Genomic DNA, 19,496 nt, shown 5'->3' with positions numbered 1-19,496 from the left:
CACACACACGTGTCACTTTCTTTTTGCGCACACACGCACACTCTAACCCACGAAGTGCGCCTGTGCTGTGAGAGATGACTGAACACTGTTGCTCAGCCGGTCCTCACTGAGGCAGACACTCGCAGAGAAAGCCTCTGTCCGGGTTTGGTTTCATTTGGAGGAACGACTCGGAGCTCTGTCTGGCGGGATTTACGCGACAAAAATGCGGCGTCTTGGACTGAGTGTGTGACAGTACTTTGCTGGTGCTGCGTCTCCATGAATGTCTGAAGGAAGCCCGTCTGTGCGCAGCTCGTGGTGTTGAAAGTTGTTTGGTTTTAGTCCGGGAGAAGATGCATTTTTTCCGGAGTCACAATTATCAAGTGTTCCCGGATCGCTACTCGATGGAAACCCCGAACATACGAGGCATCAGCTGGGTATGCTGCTCTAAATGTTTCCTCCAGGAATAAGTTATTTCACACAGGAGTGTAGGGAGGTGAGGATGAGGAGGAGAGGAAGAGGCGAGAGTCATCGTGATGATGACGTTCTTTTTTTTTTGGATGAAAAGAGATTACAAGTCACATTCTGGCTGGGAAATAAGTCAATTAGAGCTGCAACTAACGATTATTTTCATAATGATTAATCTGTCGATTATTTTCTCGATTAGTCGTTTGAGCCATAAAATATCAGAAAATCTTAAAAAAATGTTAAAACCTGGAAATGATGAAGTGCTCAAATGTCTTGTTTTGTCCACAAACCAAAATGAGGAACTTTTAATGATTTCTTTGTTATCCAGAGCAAAGAAATGAAGAAAAGCTTAAACAATCTGAAATCTTGTTTTAATCATGAAAAAAGTTTGAACCGATTACTCGATTATCAAAATCATTAATTTTGTAATTGATTAATAATCAATTAATTGTTTCAGCTCTAAAGTCACTATTATACATCTATAACCTTAATATCAGTATCTATATGATTATGCACTTTGTCAACAAACTTTAAGACACCACACCAGGGGCGTCACTAGGTTTTAAGGACAGGGGGGGCTTAGCCCCCAGGAGATGCACAGAATGTGAGCGAACGTTTAATTTCGCAAACAGCTAACAAAAACTGAGAAATGGCACGTTTTGGACAGTTTTAACAGAGATACTTTACTGTGCAAATGCCTCTTGATCCATGTCTGGATCCCCTTGCTCTCTCTGCCTTGACCTTGCCTGTTGATCTTTTACTCCCTCCGCATCTCCTTCTGCCTGACCCTTCAAGATACATTTAACACAATGATTTGAATTAATAACTGATCAACAAAGAGGGTAATGCCATGACTTTCACTCACAACACAATAATTGTTTACTCCCAAATATTTTGAAGTCACACAGAATATATTTTGGGCACATATGTGACTAAAATGGTTGTAATTTTAAGCCCTGAAAAAATATAACTTAATTACATAAATTACAGTTATATTAAGGTACTCTTGAAAATATTTGGGCCAGGCTAATTTGGCTTATACATCACTCTCTTGGCTATCTCCACTTTCCAATCATTACTCTCCTAAATAAAAGCTCAAGTTAAATAAGTCTTGTATGGTGCACTTGGACTGAAATGTTTCATATTTCATATTCATATTGAGTTCCATAAAATTCCAGGACTGTCTGCATCACAAATGACTCTATCCTGTGAAATCCTTTAGACTCACCTTTCCAGTAGAGGTTTCTCCCCTCTCACTCTCTCTGCTCCTCTGCCCTGACTCCTACAGGTCAATTGGGGTGGTGGAGTGATTATTATTATCACTACCGTATTATCATTATTATTATTATTATCCACATAATCATACGTGAATGAGCTGTTTCACGGTGTGCATCTGATGCTGGAGCTGATGCTCCAGAAGGAAGTCACCCCAAAGATAATATGAAGAGTGCACACCTAACTCTATAAACAACCAGGACCTTCACATTGCATTTCGGACTAACTAGCTAGCTACTGTAAGTAGCAGAGTTCTTTTGGAGCTGAAATGTAACTTTTGACCGCAAACAATAAAGGTAAGACGTGCACAGAGATATACAGCACGCATCTCATGCTGCCTCCTGTACAGGGGGCTCTCGGCTACAGAGTGTGTAAGCCAGGTTTTTATTTGTCAAACAGGGAGCATTTGGCAATTACGTGGGACTTTCTGCTGTTAGCTGGGGGGCTGCAGCTAACTTATTGTTACTATCAGCAGTGATACTTACTCTCTTGAAAAAATTTCGTATGTCCATTCTTGTTCACGTTCTTCTCCTAATGCTGCTCTAGTCGGTTCTGTGTGCTCCGCTCCCGGTACACACACTGCAGGTACCCAGGTACCGAGTGCAAGCTAAGTTGCAGGGAAAACGTGGACTGGATTTCAGTGATTTGGGCGTGCTCTATATGAACAAGTGGAATGGACTCGATAACGACGCACTGACTCTGACTCTCTACCGCTTCCATAAGGGAAACTAAGATTTATGATCACATTTAAGTTAATAATAACTGGTTATATGATTATTTATCTAAACTCAAATTCTCGCCACATTATATTGAATTTGTCAGCACTTTTTTGTAAAAAAAAAAAAAAAAAAAAATCTTTTTTTTATAAATGAACATAAAATTATTTAGGGGGGCTTAAGAATATTTTAGGGGGGCTTTAGCCCCCCTAAAATAGGCCTAATGACGCCACTGCACCACACATAAACAAAATGATGTTGTTGTTTTCTGTACATTAATAAGTTTACATTTAACCGGTTTCTTTGGCTTTCACCCAGAAGCCCAACTAAATCGTTAACCATGTGATATGTTATCATCATGGAAATTATACTGACTGCTATGAAATGTTTTTATTGTGATCATGTTTTTGGCCATGACACTCAATATAAATTTCTTACTCATAATCAATAACTATCAATACCCCAAAAAAGGAAAAAGCTGGAGCTACAATCCATGAGCTATCCCATAATATCTGCAGTATGAAAGAGAAAAAAAAGGAACATACACATACACAATTAAATTAAATTCATTGCTTAAGTTTATTCCATTCTATTCATTTTGTTTTTTGTTAAAGGCCCAGTGTGTAACATTTATGAGGGTTTACTGGTAGAAACTGCTACCAATAATTATGTTTGTATATGCGTATAATCACTGGTTATTGTAGCCTCAGAATACGAATACTTTTATTCATGCTTCAGGCAAGGGTCTTTTGCGCAATTTCTGGTCTGTGTGGGCCACCGTAGTTCCCCGACATGCTTGGGTAAGGGAGGAGCGAGTGGAGTCCGTTTTGTTACAATCTGCAGTGTCACCATTAGCTGACACTCCTTCTTACACACTGGTCCTTTAAAGAGAAAAGCACATTCTGACATAATAGGCCGTCACATCTGCAGGTAATAATGTATTTTATGCTAAAACTCCACACAAATCCTTATCGGGAAAAAGGTGGAGAAAGTGATGAGGACAATTAATTGTCACAGAGGAGGCGCAGGGTTTTTTTTTAAAAATGGGGTTTAGTTGACCCTCACTTCCTCTCACTTCCTTTCACTTCCTTTCACTTCCACTCCATGACAGCAGTTTACACATACTGTATTTCAGGAATGCCTTTAATAGACTGAAGCCCGTTCCTCCATTGTTTTTGCTGCTCGGGGTGAGGGGGACACAGGAAGGCAACAAAGTTAAGAGGTTTTTATTAAAGTCAGGTTATTAATAGCGTATTGTTAATTGTTCACCTTCACCACAACACCCTGCTCCTGCTTTACAGAGGAGTTTGCAGAGGAATGCACAAAGGGGGAGGTTTGTGAGTGCAGGTCACAGGAAAACAGAGGAGCAGTGACTTTGATGCATCCATTTCTGTCACACACTGTCTACTGAACTTCCTTCTGTGACAAAACAAATATCAATTATCATATTGTGACGATTTTATGAACAACAATATTTTTTGGATGTGCCACTTTATCACCTGTTTTCATGTAATGTAATGCCCATACTGCTAATTGTCATTTGTGTAGCTCAGCTATGAGTCACTGAACCAAGAATCAGTGTTTATTCAGGGTATCTTACTGGCCGTGTTATAAATTACACAAGACCGACTACACAGCGATGTCCTTGCCAGTTTTAACAAGTTTTTATATATATGTATTTACTGTATATACTGACATACTGAATATAAAAATGTTAAGTTGAACATGACAATAAATTAATAAAGACGTACAAATCATGGAATATACAAAAATGCCCCAGGGGATCTGCCATATGATTCATTTTATACACTACAACTCAAGTTTGGTATCAGTTAAGGTTTCAGAGAGTTGTAGAGTTCTGTTTTTGTTATCTGTGATGTCAACAACGTGCACAATGATCAGGCTTAGATTAATTAAATAATGACTTTGCTCATGCTGTGGTCATCATTAGCAGGTGACAGATCACCATCCTTCCTGAGACATACTGTAGACACAAGGCAGAAAAAAAACAACAACCACGAAATCACAGAGGTTCCTAATTGTGTGTTTCTGTCCTTGGAGGAATTTTAGTGCAGTAGTAACTAGTTGGGTCATAACTGATATGTCCAACGTGATCCACATGCTTTCATGGAGGCATGTTCACTTCAAAAATGCCTTTAATTAGAAGCAAACTTCATCTCAGTGAAAACGTAGCTTTAGTTTCATGTTCCTTCAAGCTGTGCACTCAAAGTAACAGACTTACAGTGGGTGTTATAAGCTTTTTTTTTCCTGCATAAGCTGAAACAGTTGGCAGCGCGCCATTGAGGCATCGATCATGTGACGTGTCATGTGTGGCTGCACAGACAAAACACGAAACAATGTCTGATGCTTGAGACGATCCACAGATACGAAGAAATCGTCAAAGCTTCTTGATCAGCGCTGTTTGCATATATGGGTATGGGTACATGAACTACAAGCGCAGGATAAGAGATATTTCTATTGATCACTGCCTTGAATACGTGTTTTTTTTTATTTGTCTCTGAATTATTCACAGAAAGTAATTGACTGTGGAACACAAGTGCACAGTGGTAACTACGAGGATCATAAAAGCATAAAAGTGTTGCAACAAAGAGGAACCAGGCTAAGACCTCAGTACAGATATGGGAATGTTGTATATTTGTACAGGCCAGCATGTTTTTTTTATAACAGGGCTGTAAGTGCAGAGTAAAAGTAGGGACAGAAATAATGCGCGATAAAACTGATGTATCTGGGTTGACTACTCCACTGCATTCAGTCTTGAAATTGTTGTTTCACAGGAAAGTAACAGTCTGCAGTTAAAAGCCACCTTTTCACTTAATGAAATGCGTGGCAACAGAGTGTGTGTATGTGTGTGTGCTTTGCCGATGTCTATGCACTCCTCTCTCCCACTTCATTACACACACTTGACACCCACCCACACTATACTGGAGACAATGGTATTACAGCACAGGTTGAGATAATGTACTTGTTTTGACCCTCCATTACAGTGGAAAGAAAACAATTATTCTTTCTATCTGCACAGCCGACCAGTCCAGCTAGTTCCTGTGGAATGTCTTTCCAGAACAAGTTATCTGCTTTATTTCAGTGGGTTTAGATATGTACGCCGACATGGCTCTGCTCTGATAACGTCTCTCTTTCTATTTCTCTGTAGACACCACTGCCAGAAGCCCTGGAGTCAAAGGACACGATGAAGCAGGTGTGTGTATACCAATGTGTGCTGAGCTGTGTGTTGATACATCAGCCCACTTTCGGACAAATCCAATGTTCTCACTGGTGTTTTTTAAAAGTCCTGCAGAACATCAGAGGAGACACGGTGTCAGAGGAAAACCAGTATTTCATTAAATTGTAGCTCTTAAGCAAACATGGGTCATCTCCTGCGCGTGCCTGTGTGTGTGTACATGTGGCGGGATTATTATTGGGAGGTTATCTCCAGATTATTGACTTTCATCTCTGCAAGTAACAGGGATAGAGACACCAAGACCAGACCCGAGTGATATTGTGTGATAAGCGATCTCATAAAGAAATCATATATAGATATTTTACAAAGATAAAAAAATAATAATAATAATACTGAAAGAGCAAAACATGATCATATGGTAGGAACGATGTCATTATGAGCTCAGAAAGTGACATTAGCATCATGCTATTACTTTTTGTCTAGAAACACACTCTACGACATGTTTAGGTAAACAATGATTTGTTGTCATATGGAAAAAAAATAATAAGTATATTACAATATAAAAATTAGCATTAGCATTGTCTGACCTGTCCAGGGTGTGAACCCCACCTTTGGCCCTATGTCAGCTGGGATTGGCACCAGCGCCCCCCGCGACCCTCATGTGGAGGATAAAGCTTTAGATGATGGTTGGATGGAATAATCTCTTGTACTCAGTCGTGTGATAGTCTGTGTATTCTTCATTTAAAACCTCAATAACAATGTCATAATTAGGTTTGTAAGCACACATCAGGGTTCTCTACATCTCCATGTGTCTGCAGCTGTTCATGGCTATTAACGCTTGTCGGCATTGGCCTTGATTAGCCCCGATTAGCCCCGATTATTTTCTCTCCTGTGGTGACTTTAGGCCGGGCTGACCTCTGCTATCATTTAGGGTTGCAGTGCTTGCATCCTCTCAAACTGCTGAACTTGTTCTTTTGTTGCTATAATATCCTACATTACTACTCATGTGAGTCTTTAAAAAACACATTCCTGGTGGGGCATGCAGTCACAAGGAGTCTAAAGGGCACTCCAGGGTTCAACGTCAATTCACCATCTCCAGCCTCCTCAGCCTGACCTCACCCAGCCCAGGCCCCTCCCTCACACTGCTTCACCTCAGCGTCTTGAACAGACTTATAACAGGGTTTGAACCGGGTCAATGGTTTTCCCTCAGACAGACAAGGTAGATGGTGAGAGACAGCAAATAGACAGGAACATGGAAAAGGCTCTCACGAATTGGTGCCTGTGGATTTCATGTGGTGCTGGAAGGAGGAAATAGATAGTACAGAGTAAAAGAGTCTGCAGGTGGCAAGTGTTGCTCACCACTTGTTCGGTTACCTAGCAAGTGCTGGCTCCAGAGCCTACAAGTCACTCATGAGCAGCATACATTCTAATAGAACCAGACAAGACTGAGTGTTTTTAATAAGCTCTCTTCGATTGTCCTCGCAACATACATTATGCCCTATGTCCAAGACCTCACAATATTATAGAGGGAAACCAAACAGCTCCAACAATACACATGACAAACCTCCGACCAGGAGGATCAGACTCAGGGTGAGCTGCCATCTGCGTTCACTGGTGGAAGAAAAGAGAGCAGGGTCAAGGAAAAGTTGAACACTCAGTGACCACTTTTATTAAGTACAGGGGACACCTAATAAAGTGGAAGAAGTGGCACCAAGTGTTGTCTGCTATGGTGGTAGTCCATCTGCTTTGCATGAAGAGATATTCTTCTGCATATTGGTTCTAACGAGTGGTTAGCTGAGCTACTGTTGCCTCTCTGTTACATTCAAAGTCACTTTTATCAGCCTTCTTCTCCATGTCGATGCTCACGTTGCTCAAAGCAAAGAATAACCTATGATTTTCGATGGCACATTTGTCAACTGTGTAACAAAAGCCTGTCATCTCTCTGTAAAACCTCTCGCGTACTTTGCGTCCCTTTGCACATGTGGTTGTATACACACACAAAAGCACTGGTACAACTTTATAGATCTGAAAATACAGCCTCCAAAAATGTGGTGTTGCAACTCTTTGTCAGAAGAGGGGCGACCGCAACATCACCAAGATCATAGAGCGTAAGAGACAGAAATGTCTCACCCACGGAGGAAACTTAGACTGGATAACTGTACTCATCGCTGTTCCACCCAGCAAGAGAAAGACATTAAACTAAACTACATAGTACACTTATCAAAACTTTGCAAGGGACTAAGAATATGACTGTTATGATAAAGACAAGACTGACTGTGTCGCGGCCGTGTGACCCCGAGCATAAGTGTCTGAGTGAATTGTTCTAAACCAATACAAAGTTGATGATATACTTTATTCAGTAGACTTAAGATTGTCTACGTAATATAGGCTCTTAATGACCTCAGCAGGAGAACAAACCCTTGTCATAAAATCAGTTTATGGCTGCCTTTTTAAACTGCACACATGGTCAATCCATCAGTCGCTCCACACTTGTCAATTGTGTATTTTCATTGACTGGCGCTCCTGTGGGAAAGGGCGACTGCACTGTCATTGTATTTATCTGTGGGTTAGAGTCCCTACGCAACCTTATTAACCTGCTTACATGCAGGAAATAAACCAAATAGATGTAGTTCTGACATAAATGACAGAAATTGAGTTGTATTTTCCGGTTTCTTGTATGTTTACAAAAACCCCTCAATGAACGATGGCTTTTGATATTGTGTTTGGACAGAATTACAGGGTTAGGAAATGGAAAATTGCCTCATCAAGAAAACAACTTTTGGCGTTGACAGGCCTGAGAATGTGAGTGTGGGAGTCCCATGAGTAAGATTGGCTCCTGGGAATACTTAAGACTTCAAGAAAACATAACCCCAGTGGGGCATAGCAGACATTTGAGGGCACATTTACTCTGTTGCTGTCAGGTCTGGGAACAGAGTTACCCACAGTAGTCTGTTATTGGTTGTACATAATAATTAGCAGGACTGTGTGAACTTGTATGTAACAAACATGTGTCAGGAACCGCTGCCTATATATGAAAGAGTAGAATTTGTCTCGTTCTCATTAAGGCACGGGTGAAAGGTTCAGTCTGTGTTTTTAGGTTTCGGAATGAGTTGCAAAAGACCAGCGGAGGGTACAGGAAAATGGTCAGCGTTGGGACTCGAGACCACCTTAGACAAACAGCAGTGCCTGGAGGAAAATCCAAAGAACAAACAAACAACCATCGGAGTCACTCGTGAAATCACAAGACCCGAGTGCAGGGAGAGCCAGAGTCAGGCAGTATCAGGGAGAGGAGCATAAATGTTCATGTTAGGTTTGTCAATCATTAAAAACAGCAAATATTGTTCGTTAGTACTTTGATCCAGTTTGTTTTCGTAACGGAAGCAGAGCATAAAGCATGAAATTGCCTGAAAATAGGACAGCAGCAGCAAATAAAGCACATTCTTGTTTGGTAAGCCCTGCTTTTGCATCAATGGCCCCTCCATGCTGTCTTTTGTTTTTCTTTTTTTCTTGCTTTTTCTGCTTTTTTTGTCTGCATGTGCTTGTGTGTGTGTGTGTGTGTGTGTGTGAGAAAGAGCAGGAGTGAGGGGGAGACCAAATCGTGAGAAGTTCAAAGGAAATTTGTTGAGGGTGGTCGGAAAGTGAAAGTTTGTTGTGTGTCTGGTAGTGAATGACTTGCAGAGGCTGGGAACTCGACGAGGTGTGGGAGAGTTTACCACAGCCATTTTCAACACATTTACTACACCCACAGTAATCTCCACTCGTGCCCCTTACGTTCAAGCTGTCACAAGATTTCCATGCTGAGATAAAATGTAAAGAAACTTAATGTTACACACACACACACACACATAAAAGTCATCTGTTTCAGTAAACAAGACAGTCTGTGTGTTACATATCATCCCTCTTGATGTAAACAGCCCTCTCATGCTTTGTTTTGACCTGCTTCCATCACTTCAAAGACAACACAATGTGGTCCATTCAGTTCCATCATAGGAAGCTATAACATTGAAAGAGACATATAGATAAACGTTTAGTAATCTTTGAACTTCATGTGCGTGAAGTTTCTTTCAGATCGCGTTGTGAAGGCTGCGAGATCAGTGTACAGTGTCATGATCGAGAGGAACCCCGGTCTGATCCGAGACAGAAAGCATCACCTCAAAACATACAGGTGCCCACGCTGCCGGTTCTTTCACGTGATGAACAGTGTGACGGTTACAAACTAGAAAACTGACGTGTTACATTTCTCTCACAGACAATGCTGTTCTGGGAAAGAACTCGTCGAATGGTTGATGAAACAGAACGAGTGTCTTCAGTGGAGAAGCCAGGCAGTTGGGATGTGGCAGGTCTTGGTGGATGAAGGAATCCTTGTTCATGGTGAGAGCACATGAGCTAAGTTTTAGTTTTACTTATTAATGCTTGGCCAGTAGCCAACTTCAAGAAAATGTTAACATATTTGTCAAGTGTCAGTCCAAAATAGGAGTTATTCCACAAAAACACTGTCATATTCTCATATTTTCTAATATATTCTGATTATACTGTTCCAGACAGCACTGGAGCATTTGTTGGAGGTGCTTGAGTAGATTGAAATATAATGGCTGTGTCTGCCCAGACCTTTGATTTAGAATGTACTGTCACTCAGTCAAGTGGCCACTAACCACTTATACTCTTTGGACGAGACAAAGACTTCCTGGAAGAGACCACTCCAATCAAGATAGTTTGCTTCATCAGTAAATAAAGTGCATCACTCAGAATAGATTTGCAACTTATTTCCATTTATATTGTACGTGAAATTGATACACAACTAGTACATTGTCTTTAAGGTCAATATTTAGTCTTCATTGTTTTTCCTCAATCCAGTGAAACATGAGTTAAACTTCCATGACAAGGACACACAGTTCTACCGCTTCAAAGATGCTGAGTTTGGCCTGAACCATGTCGCAAATGAGAGGGATTCAGAGGAAGAGCTGCAGGAAGGTCTGTCTCTGCTGTCCCAGCTGGGTCCTGATGCTCTCCTCACTATGATTCTACGCAAATGGTAAGTACTTGAAACTATATATACTGTAGCTATCATGTATGACAACCTACTGTCGTATAGTTAGTACATATCTATGAGGACTAAATGACCCATCTTTCAACATGGCTTTTTAGTGAGTCACATATTGTCTTGACCTCCCCTGAGTTTAGCCCAAGTCACAGAACTGCTGAGGATCTGGATGTAATCTACGAGGAGCTGCTCCATGTCAAGGCTGCTGCTCATCTTTCTGCCTCGGTCAGTTACTGCCTCCACATCTGTCTTCGGTTTAACCAAACAAAGTTTATTACTGAAACAGCTCAGAACTTATTCTGCACGTATAAAAGCTCCAGTGCGTAACTTCTATTGCCCCCGGGAACATGCACAGTTTCATTGAGCTAAGGCCGTCTGACTCATTTTGGTGCATGCGCAGAACACCAATCAGCATACATGCAGGATTAATTGAACTATGAATAACATTATACATATATATGTTAGTCCGACTAAGACTAGCTCGATGTTAGTGTTCAGTGTGTTCAAATACTTTTAACATGCATATAAATGCACTCCGCTACCCCTCCTAGAGACAGAGAGAGAGAGAGAGAGCTCTTCCTTTTTGTGTGCAGCGTGGGAATGTCACGGGCGATGCAGTGTACATTAGTTAGTATTTAAAGGTTCTGCACTACAGCTCTAAACTTGCTGGCAGCAACCTGTTTTATTGTTATTGTTTTTATGTTACTTTCTGAATCATTTTATTCCCCAGTGATATTTGCAGTAGTCCTTAAATGTTTTAATCCTGTTTCAATCATCTTAAGTGCTCTATAACTGTGTTGTGTCTGTAGGTGCGTAAAGAACTGGCTGCAGTGCTGGTCTTTGAATCACATGCCAAGGCCGGAACAGTCTGTGAGTGTGACAGCTTTGCTAATGTTTGAGCTCGGGTGATAGAAACCCTTGCTACTCATACATGGAGATTCTGACTTTTTAAATTCTTGATTATAAAAATCACGTGCATAATGAAGCCGACTGTATGATGGTTGGGCTGTAAATGTTTGCCGTATGACCACTGTTGGTGCTGACCGTCTCTTTTTTGTGATACAGTGTTCAGTCAGGGGGACAAAGGCACCTCGTGGTACATCATCTGGAAAGGCTCTGTGAACGTGATCACTCACGGGAAGGTCAATCCAAGCACAGGTTTAAAAATCACTTGTGAAATGCCTTGTTGCTGTGGGTAACATCCTGATTGGGAAATGTTGTGTGCATGCAGGGGCTGGTAACCACTCTCCATGAAGGTGAGGACTTTGGGCAGCTGGCTTTGTTAAATGATGCACCTCGTGCTGCTACCATTATCTTGAGAGAAGACTGCCATTTCCTCCGCGTTGATAAACAGGACTTCATACGTATTCTCAAGGTGTGTCTGATTACACAAGAGGATGTGCAGCATCATGGTTTGTCCACCGTTGTTGATAATATAGAAGAAGGTGGCCATTGATGTAAGGTCATATGTGTCTGTAAAACATCTGGGCACCACATATATTACATAGTAGCTCGTAGTAGTGATGCTTAAAGTGTGACTGCATCGTCTTCTGCGCCTGTATTTCCTCAGGATGTGGAGGCCAATACAGTGCGACTGGAGGAACATGGGAAAACGGTGCTGGTATTGGAGAAGAGAACCAGCTCAGCCGAGCAAGGCGGAGCAGCAAGCAACAGCAAGTGAGAAAACTAAAGACCAAAAACACAATCATTAAGACACATTCACATCGGCATGAGCTGATTATATATCACACTCACAACACAATAGCACTACTACTGGTCATCATAACACAATGAGGGACAAGTATACAGCTGTTTAGTCAGATGTGGTTACATTCTTAATTCATAAACTGATATCGGACAGCCCGAAAAGAAATGGACTTCAACCCTGCCTTGTTGAATTACCTGTTATCACATTTGTAGTGTTTCTGCAAACACAGAATGGAATTACCTTGAAGTTGATCTCTACTTCAGGTTATACATAACCTGCTTTCCCCTTCTCACTTGATTTGCACACCCACACATTCTAGAGCCTCCTGTTCACTGCACTCCTCCAAACAACCGGGATTTATTATTTATTTAGAGTCAAACTGATATTAACATTTTTGGCTGCCTTGATGCCAGTGGCCTCGCATCTAGCCATAAAGTGAGTTATGATGTGCGTTCTGTAAGGCAAAGCATTTTTATCTAAGAACAATAATAGTGCAATCTGTGACAGGCTGAACACTTCTGTCCAATCAACGGTGATGTGATCCTTCCAACTCTCCCATACCCTTTGAAAAAGGAGTTGGGCAATGACGACATACATAAAGATAATAAATTGTAATTTTCTGCATCTATATAAATAATACATACAATTATTATTATCATTATTATTATTAGTAGTAGTAGTAGTAGTAGTATAAATACAGATAAACTAGATGTGTGTATGGTGCATGCACTGTATATTTGGTCTTTTTTCAGTGTTGCTCAGCAAATGTTGTACTATTTGGAGCAAGAATTAAGAGGTTTCTTGAGTCATTAGTGAAAACAAAAGTTACACTATATTATCATCAGGTGCACAAAAAAGAATAACAGTGTGGGCAATAATATTATGAAAAAAAAAAAAAAAATTCTTTCTTTGTGTCATGCTCTGTGCAGGTACACCGTCATGTCAGGAACACCTGAGAAAATCTTGGAGCACTTGGTGGAAACAGTGAAGTTGGATTCTAATGGAAATTATGCTTTAGGTACAGTGCATGCCTGCAGGCATGGCCTTCTGACTTGTTTGAATGAGTGATTCAGGATGGCCAGACTGAACGTGCAGATAAAACTGTGTGTTGATGTCTGTTTGTCTCCCTGCAGATCCCTGTGTGAGTGACTTTCTGCTCACACATAAAGTTTTCATGGCCTCCAGCCAGCTGTGTCCCGCTCTATGGCACCAATATCCTGCAGTGATCAATAATTCTGATAACAGTAATGATGTTGCCTGTTGCAGTGTGCAGTCAGTCCCTGCTGCTACTGTTGCTGTGTTGTTGTTGATTCTGATGATAATGATATCACACAGTGCAAACAAATCATTGAATATCCAGTAATCTGCTGAAATACAATGTCATGCCATTATGTCTGACTCTTTGTTTGTAAAGTTCTCTATGTTCCATCCCTTAACCATCATTGCACTTACCAGGCAGAGCTCTCGGAGGGCTCAGACCAGGAGAAAGCTGCCTACATTCTCAACACCAAGCAGAAGGTAGTAAAATTAGTTGGCCAGTGGGTGGCACTGTATGGCCTTCTGCTGAAAGAAGACCCTATTTCTTTGGACTTTTTGGAGGTGAGGCAGCAGGACTGATTTAGTGGATCTGAAAAATATAGCTTTTATTTAACACATTTTTTTTGTTTTTTTTCTTTTCCAATTTTTTAATGTTTGGAAACAGAGAATGAAGAAGGAGGTGGCAACTGATGTCCGTCTGTCCAGCCTACTGAAAGAACAATTTAGGGAAAGGAGGAGAATCAAAATGTAAACTATATTAGATTTTCTTTTTATATATTTCATTTTATTTCTTTTTATTCTTCTGTGTACATATATATCTACAAATTTCTCATATGAAACACTGTTTGTTTGTTTTTTTCAAATTATAATACCTCGACAGGATGGAGAATGGATATCAGTCACTTGGCAGGGTGAGCATATCCTCACAGTGTTTGCTTTTACAAGAAATATTATTAGAAATGTCACTCACTCACTCACTCACTGAGTCACTGTGATGCTATTGACAGAACCAGCCATTCGATTGGTTTTCCTGCTATGAGGAGCCTTCAGGGAGGTTACAGCCAATCAAAGCACAGGATAAAGGTTAGTAAGGCAGGTTTTGACCTGCAATGACCATCCACTTTATTATTAGGTACACCTGTTCAACTGCTTTGTGTGCAAATATCTAATCAACCAGTCATATGGCAGCAACTCAATGCATCTACTGTATGTATGGACATCCCATATGTACACTTAATTAGATAGATAACGAGGCCAATGAATATATTTTAAAAGGTGTTACATCTGCTCATGTTTAGTATCTGTGGCCATTGTCATCAGACCACATCAGTAAATCTAAACAACTTCTGTTCCTCTGTGTGTGCAGTACTATATGAAATCTACAGGCCAGACAACAAACCTCTCACTGTGATGCTCCCAGTGAACACGTCAGTACAGGATGTGATGTCAGCAATCGTCAGACCTAGTGGTGATCACATCCTGGTCAAAATGAACTCCACAGGAGGTTGGAATCAGATACTGTTGACACTCTTTTAAGACGAGTAGTTTCATTACACTGAATAATACTGTGATATCCTAAATTCATTCAGAAAGAGCTCAGTTAAAGCTGGACGCGACTGCAGTCTACACTGCCTTGGGACTCAACGAAAGACTGTTCATCTGCACAGGCAGCCAAGTGGAACAACTGGTGAGGAATAGTGCTTTTACAGTCAAAGAAGCTTTACGGCTCATGAAGAAAGACAGCACCAACTTCTCTCTATTCATTTCCCGTTTTTCCGTGTGCCTCAGGTTCCCCTCAGGGAGCAGCAGGGTCCAGAGCGAGGAACGACTGATGTTCTCGAACAGATGGGCTCGAAAGACATTGCCAGTGAACTGACAAATTATGACTGGGAGCTATTCAATGCCATGCACGAGGTAACAAAAATGACAAATCTTACACACAGCATATATAGTAATTGCTGGAGAAGAAAGGAGGAAACTCATCATTTACACATTCACACGCCTCACCTTAACTGCGTTTCATCACAGACAAAGCCGAAACTGCTGTGTGCATCTCTTTGTTTGAACAGCATCTGAGTCACACTGCTTAATGATTGTGATCTGAGAGCACCAGCTTTGTCGGATCATCTGGGCCAGTGATTAAACACTTCCTGCATGTTTCACATGTTTCTGTAACAAGTCGCATTCAGGGAAACACCTGTAAAACCTGGCCTCACTTGGATTTTACAGATCACACAGTGAGTGCATAACATCTGTGGTTTGTGAGTCACTGTTGGCCTGTCTGCAGGTGGAGCTTGTTTGCTACATATTTGGCCGTCACAAGTTCCCAGGTGCCACCACAGCGAACCTGGAGCGGTTTGTGCGACGTTTCAATGAAATGCAGTTCTGGGTGTTGACCGAGTTGTGCCTCTGTGAAGACCTGATGAAACGAGCCATTCTGCTGAAGAAGTTCATCAAAATTGCTGCTGTGTAAGAGTTACAGAAAACCTCTATCGTGCTAATGTAGATGAGTCAGTCCACGACTATGGTCCAGATTTACATATCTTAACCTGATTTAAATGGAGTGCCACAAAATTCTGTGCCGATCATGGTCCCCAGAGGAAAAAGTTGTTAGAAAATTGATAGATTGCCATGAAATTTGAACAGAAAATGCTACAGTCAGAAATATTGGTTAAAAGTTAGTATGTTAGAAATGGCTACAGGATTAATTGTGTTAACGGTTTATCTAGTGGCATCAAAGGTCAGTATTATTTGTCTGGTAGTTTTGTCTATTACCAAATAGCTGCAAACTATTCTCATGTTTAGTGGTAATTAGAAAATGTTTGCGTTTGTTGTCTGAACAAAATGAGTTTGTTTTAAACCTAATCATTTATTGCCATGCGTCTCTTTCTCTGTCAGCTTAAAGGAGCAGAAGAATCTCAATTCCTTTTTTGCTGTGATGTTTGCTTTGAGCAACAGTGCAGTACAGAGGCTTTACAAGACCTGGGAGGTGAGAAGTATAGTGTCACAATGTAGTAAATGGTTACTTATCAGTGTCTTGATTACAGAATCTGACACAACATGTTTCTTGTATGCCACAGAGAATACCGAGCAAAACAAAAAGAATTTATTGTGCTTATGAGAGGCTGATGGTAAGTTATGTGCTCTCACTGTTAGTCTGTATTTCCTTAACATTCAAGGACAGCTTGCAATATTTCCTCTTAATTTTATATTCTAACCCTTAGTGTTACAATTATTTATTTTCATGCTCATGTAAGGATCCTTCACGCAACCACAGGGCCTACAGACTCACTGTGGCCAAACTCAGTCCTCCTTACATCCCCTTCATGCCTCTGCTGCTCAAAGGTAACTTGTGGTACTGTACCAGCAATGCAATTGATACAGGATAACATGTGAATGTCATATAAATTATTTTTTTTGTATCACAAGAATCACAACATCACTGACATGTCTTCTCTTGCTGTGCTCAGACATGACATTCATCCATGAGGGAAACTCAACCTACGTCGACAAATTGGTCAATTTTGAGAAAATGGTAAGACAGAAAGATGGTCATGGAATGTTGCTCAGCTCAGTTATCACTTATCTTGTCATCAGTATATGATTAACCTGATATGGTTCCTGTACCTTCCCTATTACAGCGAATGATTGCCAAGACAGTGAAAATCGTGCGAGGATGCAGAAGTCAGCCGTTCGGTAAGTGACCCGCTAAGTTTTTCCTAATAACACAGACAATGTGGACAGTTTCACTTGCATGTTTAAATATATGGATGATATTTTTGTGTCCATGACTGATGCATGAAGGTGACTTGACTTCTGTTCCTCCTCCTCAGTGCCTTCATCTCCACAGAGAGGCCTGGCTGATCGGATGTTTCTGGAAGGGCCTTCTACTCGCATATCAACGTGTAAGCCACATCCACCATACAGTATATGCAGTAGTTTACTGTTGTTTTCCAGTGTTTTCACACTTGTTCTGTTCAGTACATGAAAAGGAAGATTTTCCACCACAGAGTCAAATGTATCCCTGTCTTCCAGACTCAGACAACACCCTCCCTCTGCGAAGTCCCACCAACATCCGACACTACATCCAGAACCTGATGGTGATTGACAACCAGCGCAAGCTCACACAGCTATCACGGACATTAGAATGCTAGGACATGAGTCTGCAGATGTGAAGAGACTGTAGAAATGTAGCACAAATCTGAACTGATGAGCTGGTTCTTGCTCAAGCCACAAAGCCTCCTTACTTGTCTTGAAAAGATGGACCTCTTGCAGTGTCAAGTGCAATGGAAACATAAGGAGATTGGACATTATACAGCTCCAGACATGGACATCACACAGCAATGGTAACACCTCTGACACGCCCCCGGCAGGAAACCACGTGGTTCATCCCATAGACAGCACATAAATCAGGCAATATGTCAACAAAAAATGCCGGCAGTTTTCGTCATAAAAGTGAAGAATGAATAGCTTTTGTGCCCCGGGATGCTCCACAGAGCCAGAGAGACGGCAGAGGTGGCTCGCTATTACAAGCAGTTTGTAGACAGCTTATTCACTACCGACCTCTGCAACGTCATTAGTCCAAACTACAGTTACACATATCTGCAATTCAGTTTTTACTAGTCAAAATGACATCACTTTTGTCATTCATGTGTATGGGGTTTGTCATTAAATCTTCAATTCAGTTGTGCATAATTCAAGTTCAAGATAGCTATAGATAGATATTTTTTCTTTATTAAAGACATCTACATTGTCCTTTCTAGATATCTTGGATTAAGTTTCAGATAGTCTTTTTCTTTCTTACTTCTAGCTCTTACTCTTTCTTACTTCTAGCTCTTACTCTTTGTACCCAAATTTTTAAATGCACTTATTGTAAGTCGCTTTGGATAAAAGCGTCTGCTAAATGACATGTAATGTAATGTAATAATAGTACGAATTAGGTTGTACATATATCGAACTTGAATTGTGTCTAGTCATAATGACTGGAACTGGAATTGGAGATATGTATAATTGTAGTCAGTCTGACTATTATCAACTGAATTGAATCTGAAACTGTAGTTTTGACTTGTAAGAATGACATCACTTTGTCATATGTATGGGGTTTGACATTTGATATCTACATTTAACTCACTCACTCACAGTTGCGTTAATCACAAACCCCATACAAATAAATGGCAAAAGTGACGTCATTTCAACGAGTAAAATTGGTTGCACTAAACTTAACTGTAGTTTTTGCAAGTATGAATGACGTCATAGATACGTAGTCAATTAAATGACAGCTAGCCACAGATATCTGTAATGGTAATTCCACAAAGAAGGCTTTCCACATTACTGTTGCTATGAAATGTGCACAGCGGCCCAAATGAAAAATGAGCAATGGGAACAAAATCAAGCAAAGGATTTTGTAACTCTTAGTAAATAATGGACTCAGTCTAACTGACACAAGTCACACAGCAATTATTTACGTTACATTGCCCGTTGCTAATGCTAATTGCTAATGTAATGCTAACACAACACTTACCTGTCCAGTGACACACAAGGCTTTTTTTAGCCGGAAGAACTCCAGAGTTGAATGTTCAAGCCAGATATCGTCCATTTGTTTATCCTCCAAGCTCTTGTAAACTTTTGAGTAACTCTCTGGAGTAAGAAGGGAAGTTAATTAGGAAGTTAAAGATGTCGGTATACTGCAGGTCTGTTATGAAAAATCACGCCCGGGGCATAAGTATTATACATGTATATCGGTCAATTTCCGTAGACTTAGAGTGCGCAGTGAACTCTGACAGGTTAAACACAGCACCGGTCATTTTTGCCGCATCTGACGCTGCTAACGTAGAAGCCGAGTCACGTGACTTCCGGATCTCTATTGACAAATCTAGAACAGCACGTGTGCAGGTCAGGGTGCACAGTAATGACTTCTGATGCTGAACCTGTGCGACACATTCATGTGACATGTTCTACACTTTTAGCCATTGCTAATCACTTAAGGTCAGTTATTTGAGTACTTTTTCCACTATTTTCACTTCAGCACTGTGGTATTTTATCCTCTTTTTTTGACTGATGTGCATGTAATTTTGTACA

At 40.7% G+C, this 19,496-nt stretch overlaps 1 protein-coding gene across 1 annotated transcript; it reads left to right on the top strand.

Annotated features, from left to right (window-relative positions):
* rapgef3 (Rap guanine nucleotide exchange factor (GEF) 3) lies at positions 1–17,951 on the top strand. The gene is made up of 27 exons (XM_058642619.1): positions 1–413; positions 5,605–5,649; positions 9,690–9,796; positions 9,881–10,002; positions 10,486–10,663; positions 10,813–10,897; positions 11,482–11,542; positions 11,738–11,814; positions 11,904–12,047; positions 12,243–12,349; positions 13,310–13,398; positions 13,514–13,592; positions 13,829–13,979; positions 14,083–14,165; positions 14,299–14,329; positions 14,426–14,501; positions 14,785–14,922; positions 15,008–15,105; positions 15,207–15,332; positions 15,706–15,887; positions 16,317–16,407; positions 16,499–16,549; positions 16,676–16,763; positions 16,889–16,953; positions 17,060–17,114; positions 17,252–17,323; positions 17,454–17,951. Exons 1-27 carry the CDS (start codon positions 330–332, stop codon positions 17,570–17,572), a joined length of 2,604 nt encoding a protein of 867 aa, XP_058498602.1. The 5' UTR covers positions 1–329; the 3' UTR covers positions 17,573–17,951.
* Positions 17,952–19,496: the final 1,545 nt, after the last annotated feature.

The sequence above is a fragment of the Solea solea genome, chromosome 11 (genome assembly GCF_958295425.1).
Source record: "Solea solea chromosome 11, fSolSol10.1, whole genome shotgun sequence".
Lineage (NCBI taxonomy): Eukaryota > Metazoa > Chordata > Actinopteri > Pleuronectiformes > Soleidae > Solea > Solea solea.
Note: the sequence above shows the minus strand (reverse complement) of the source record. Positions and strands in the feature narration are given on the sequence as shown.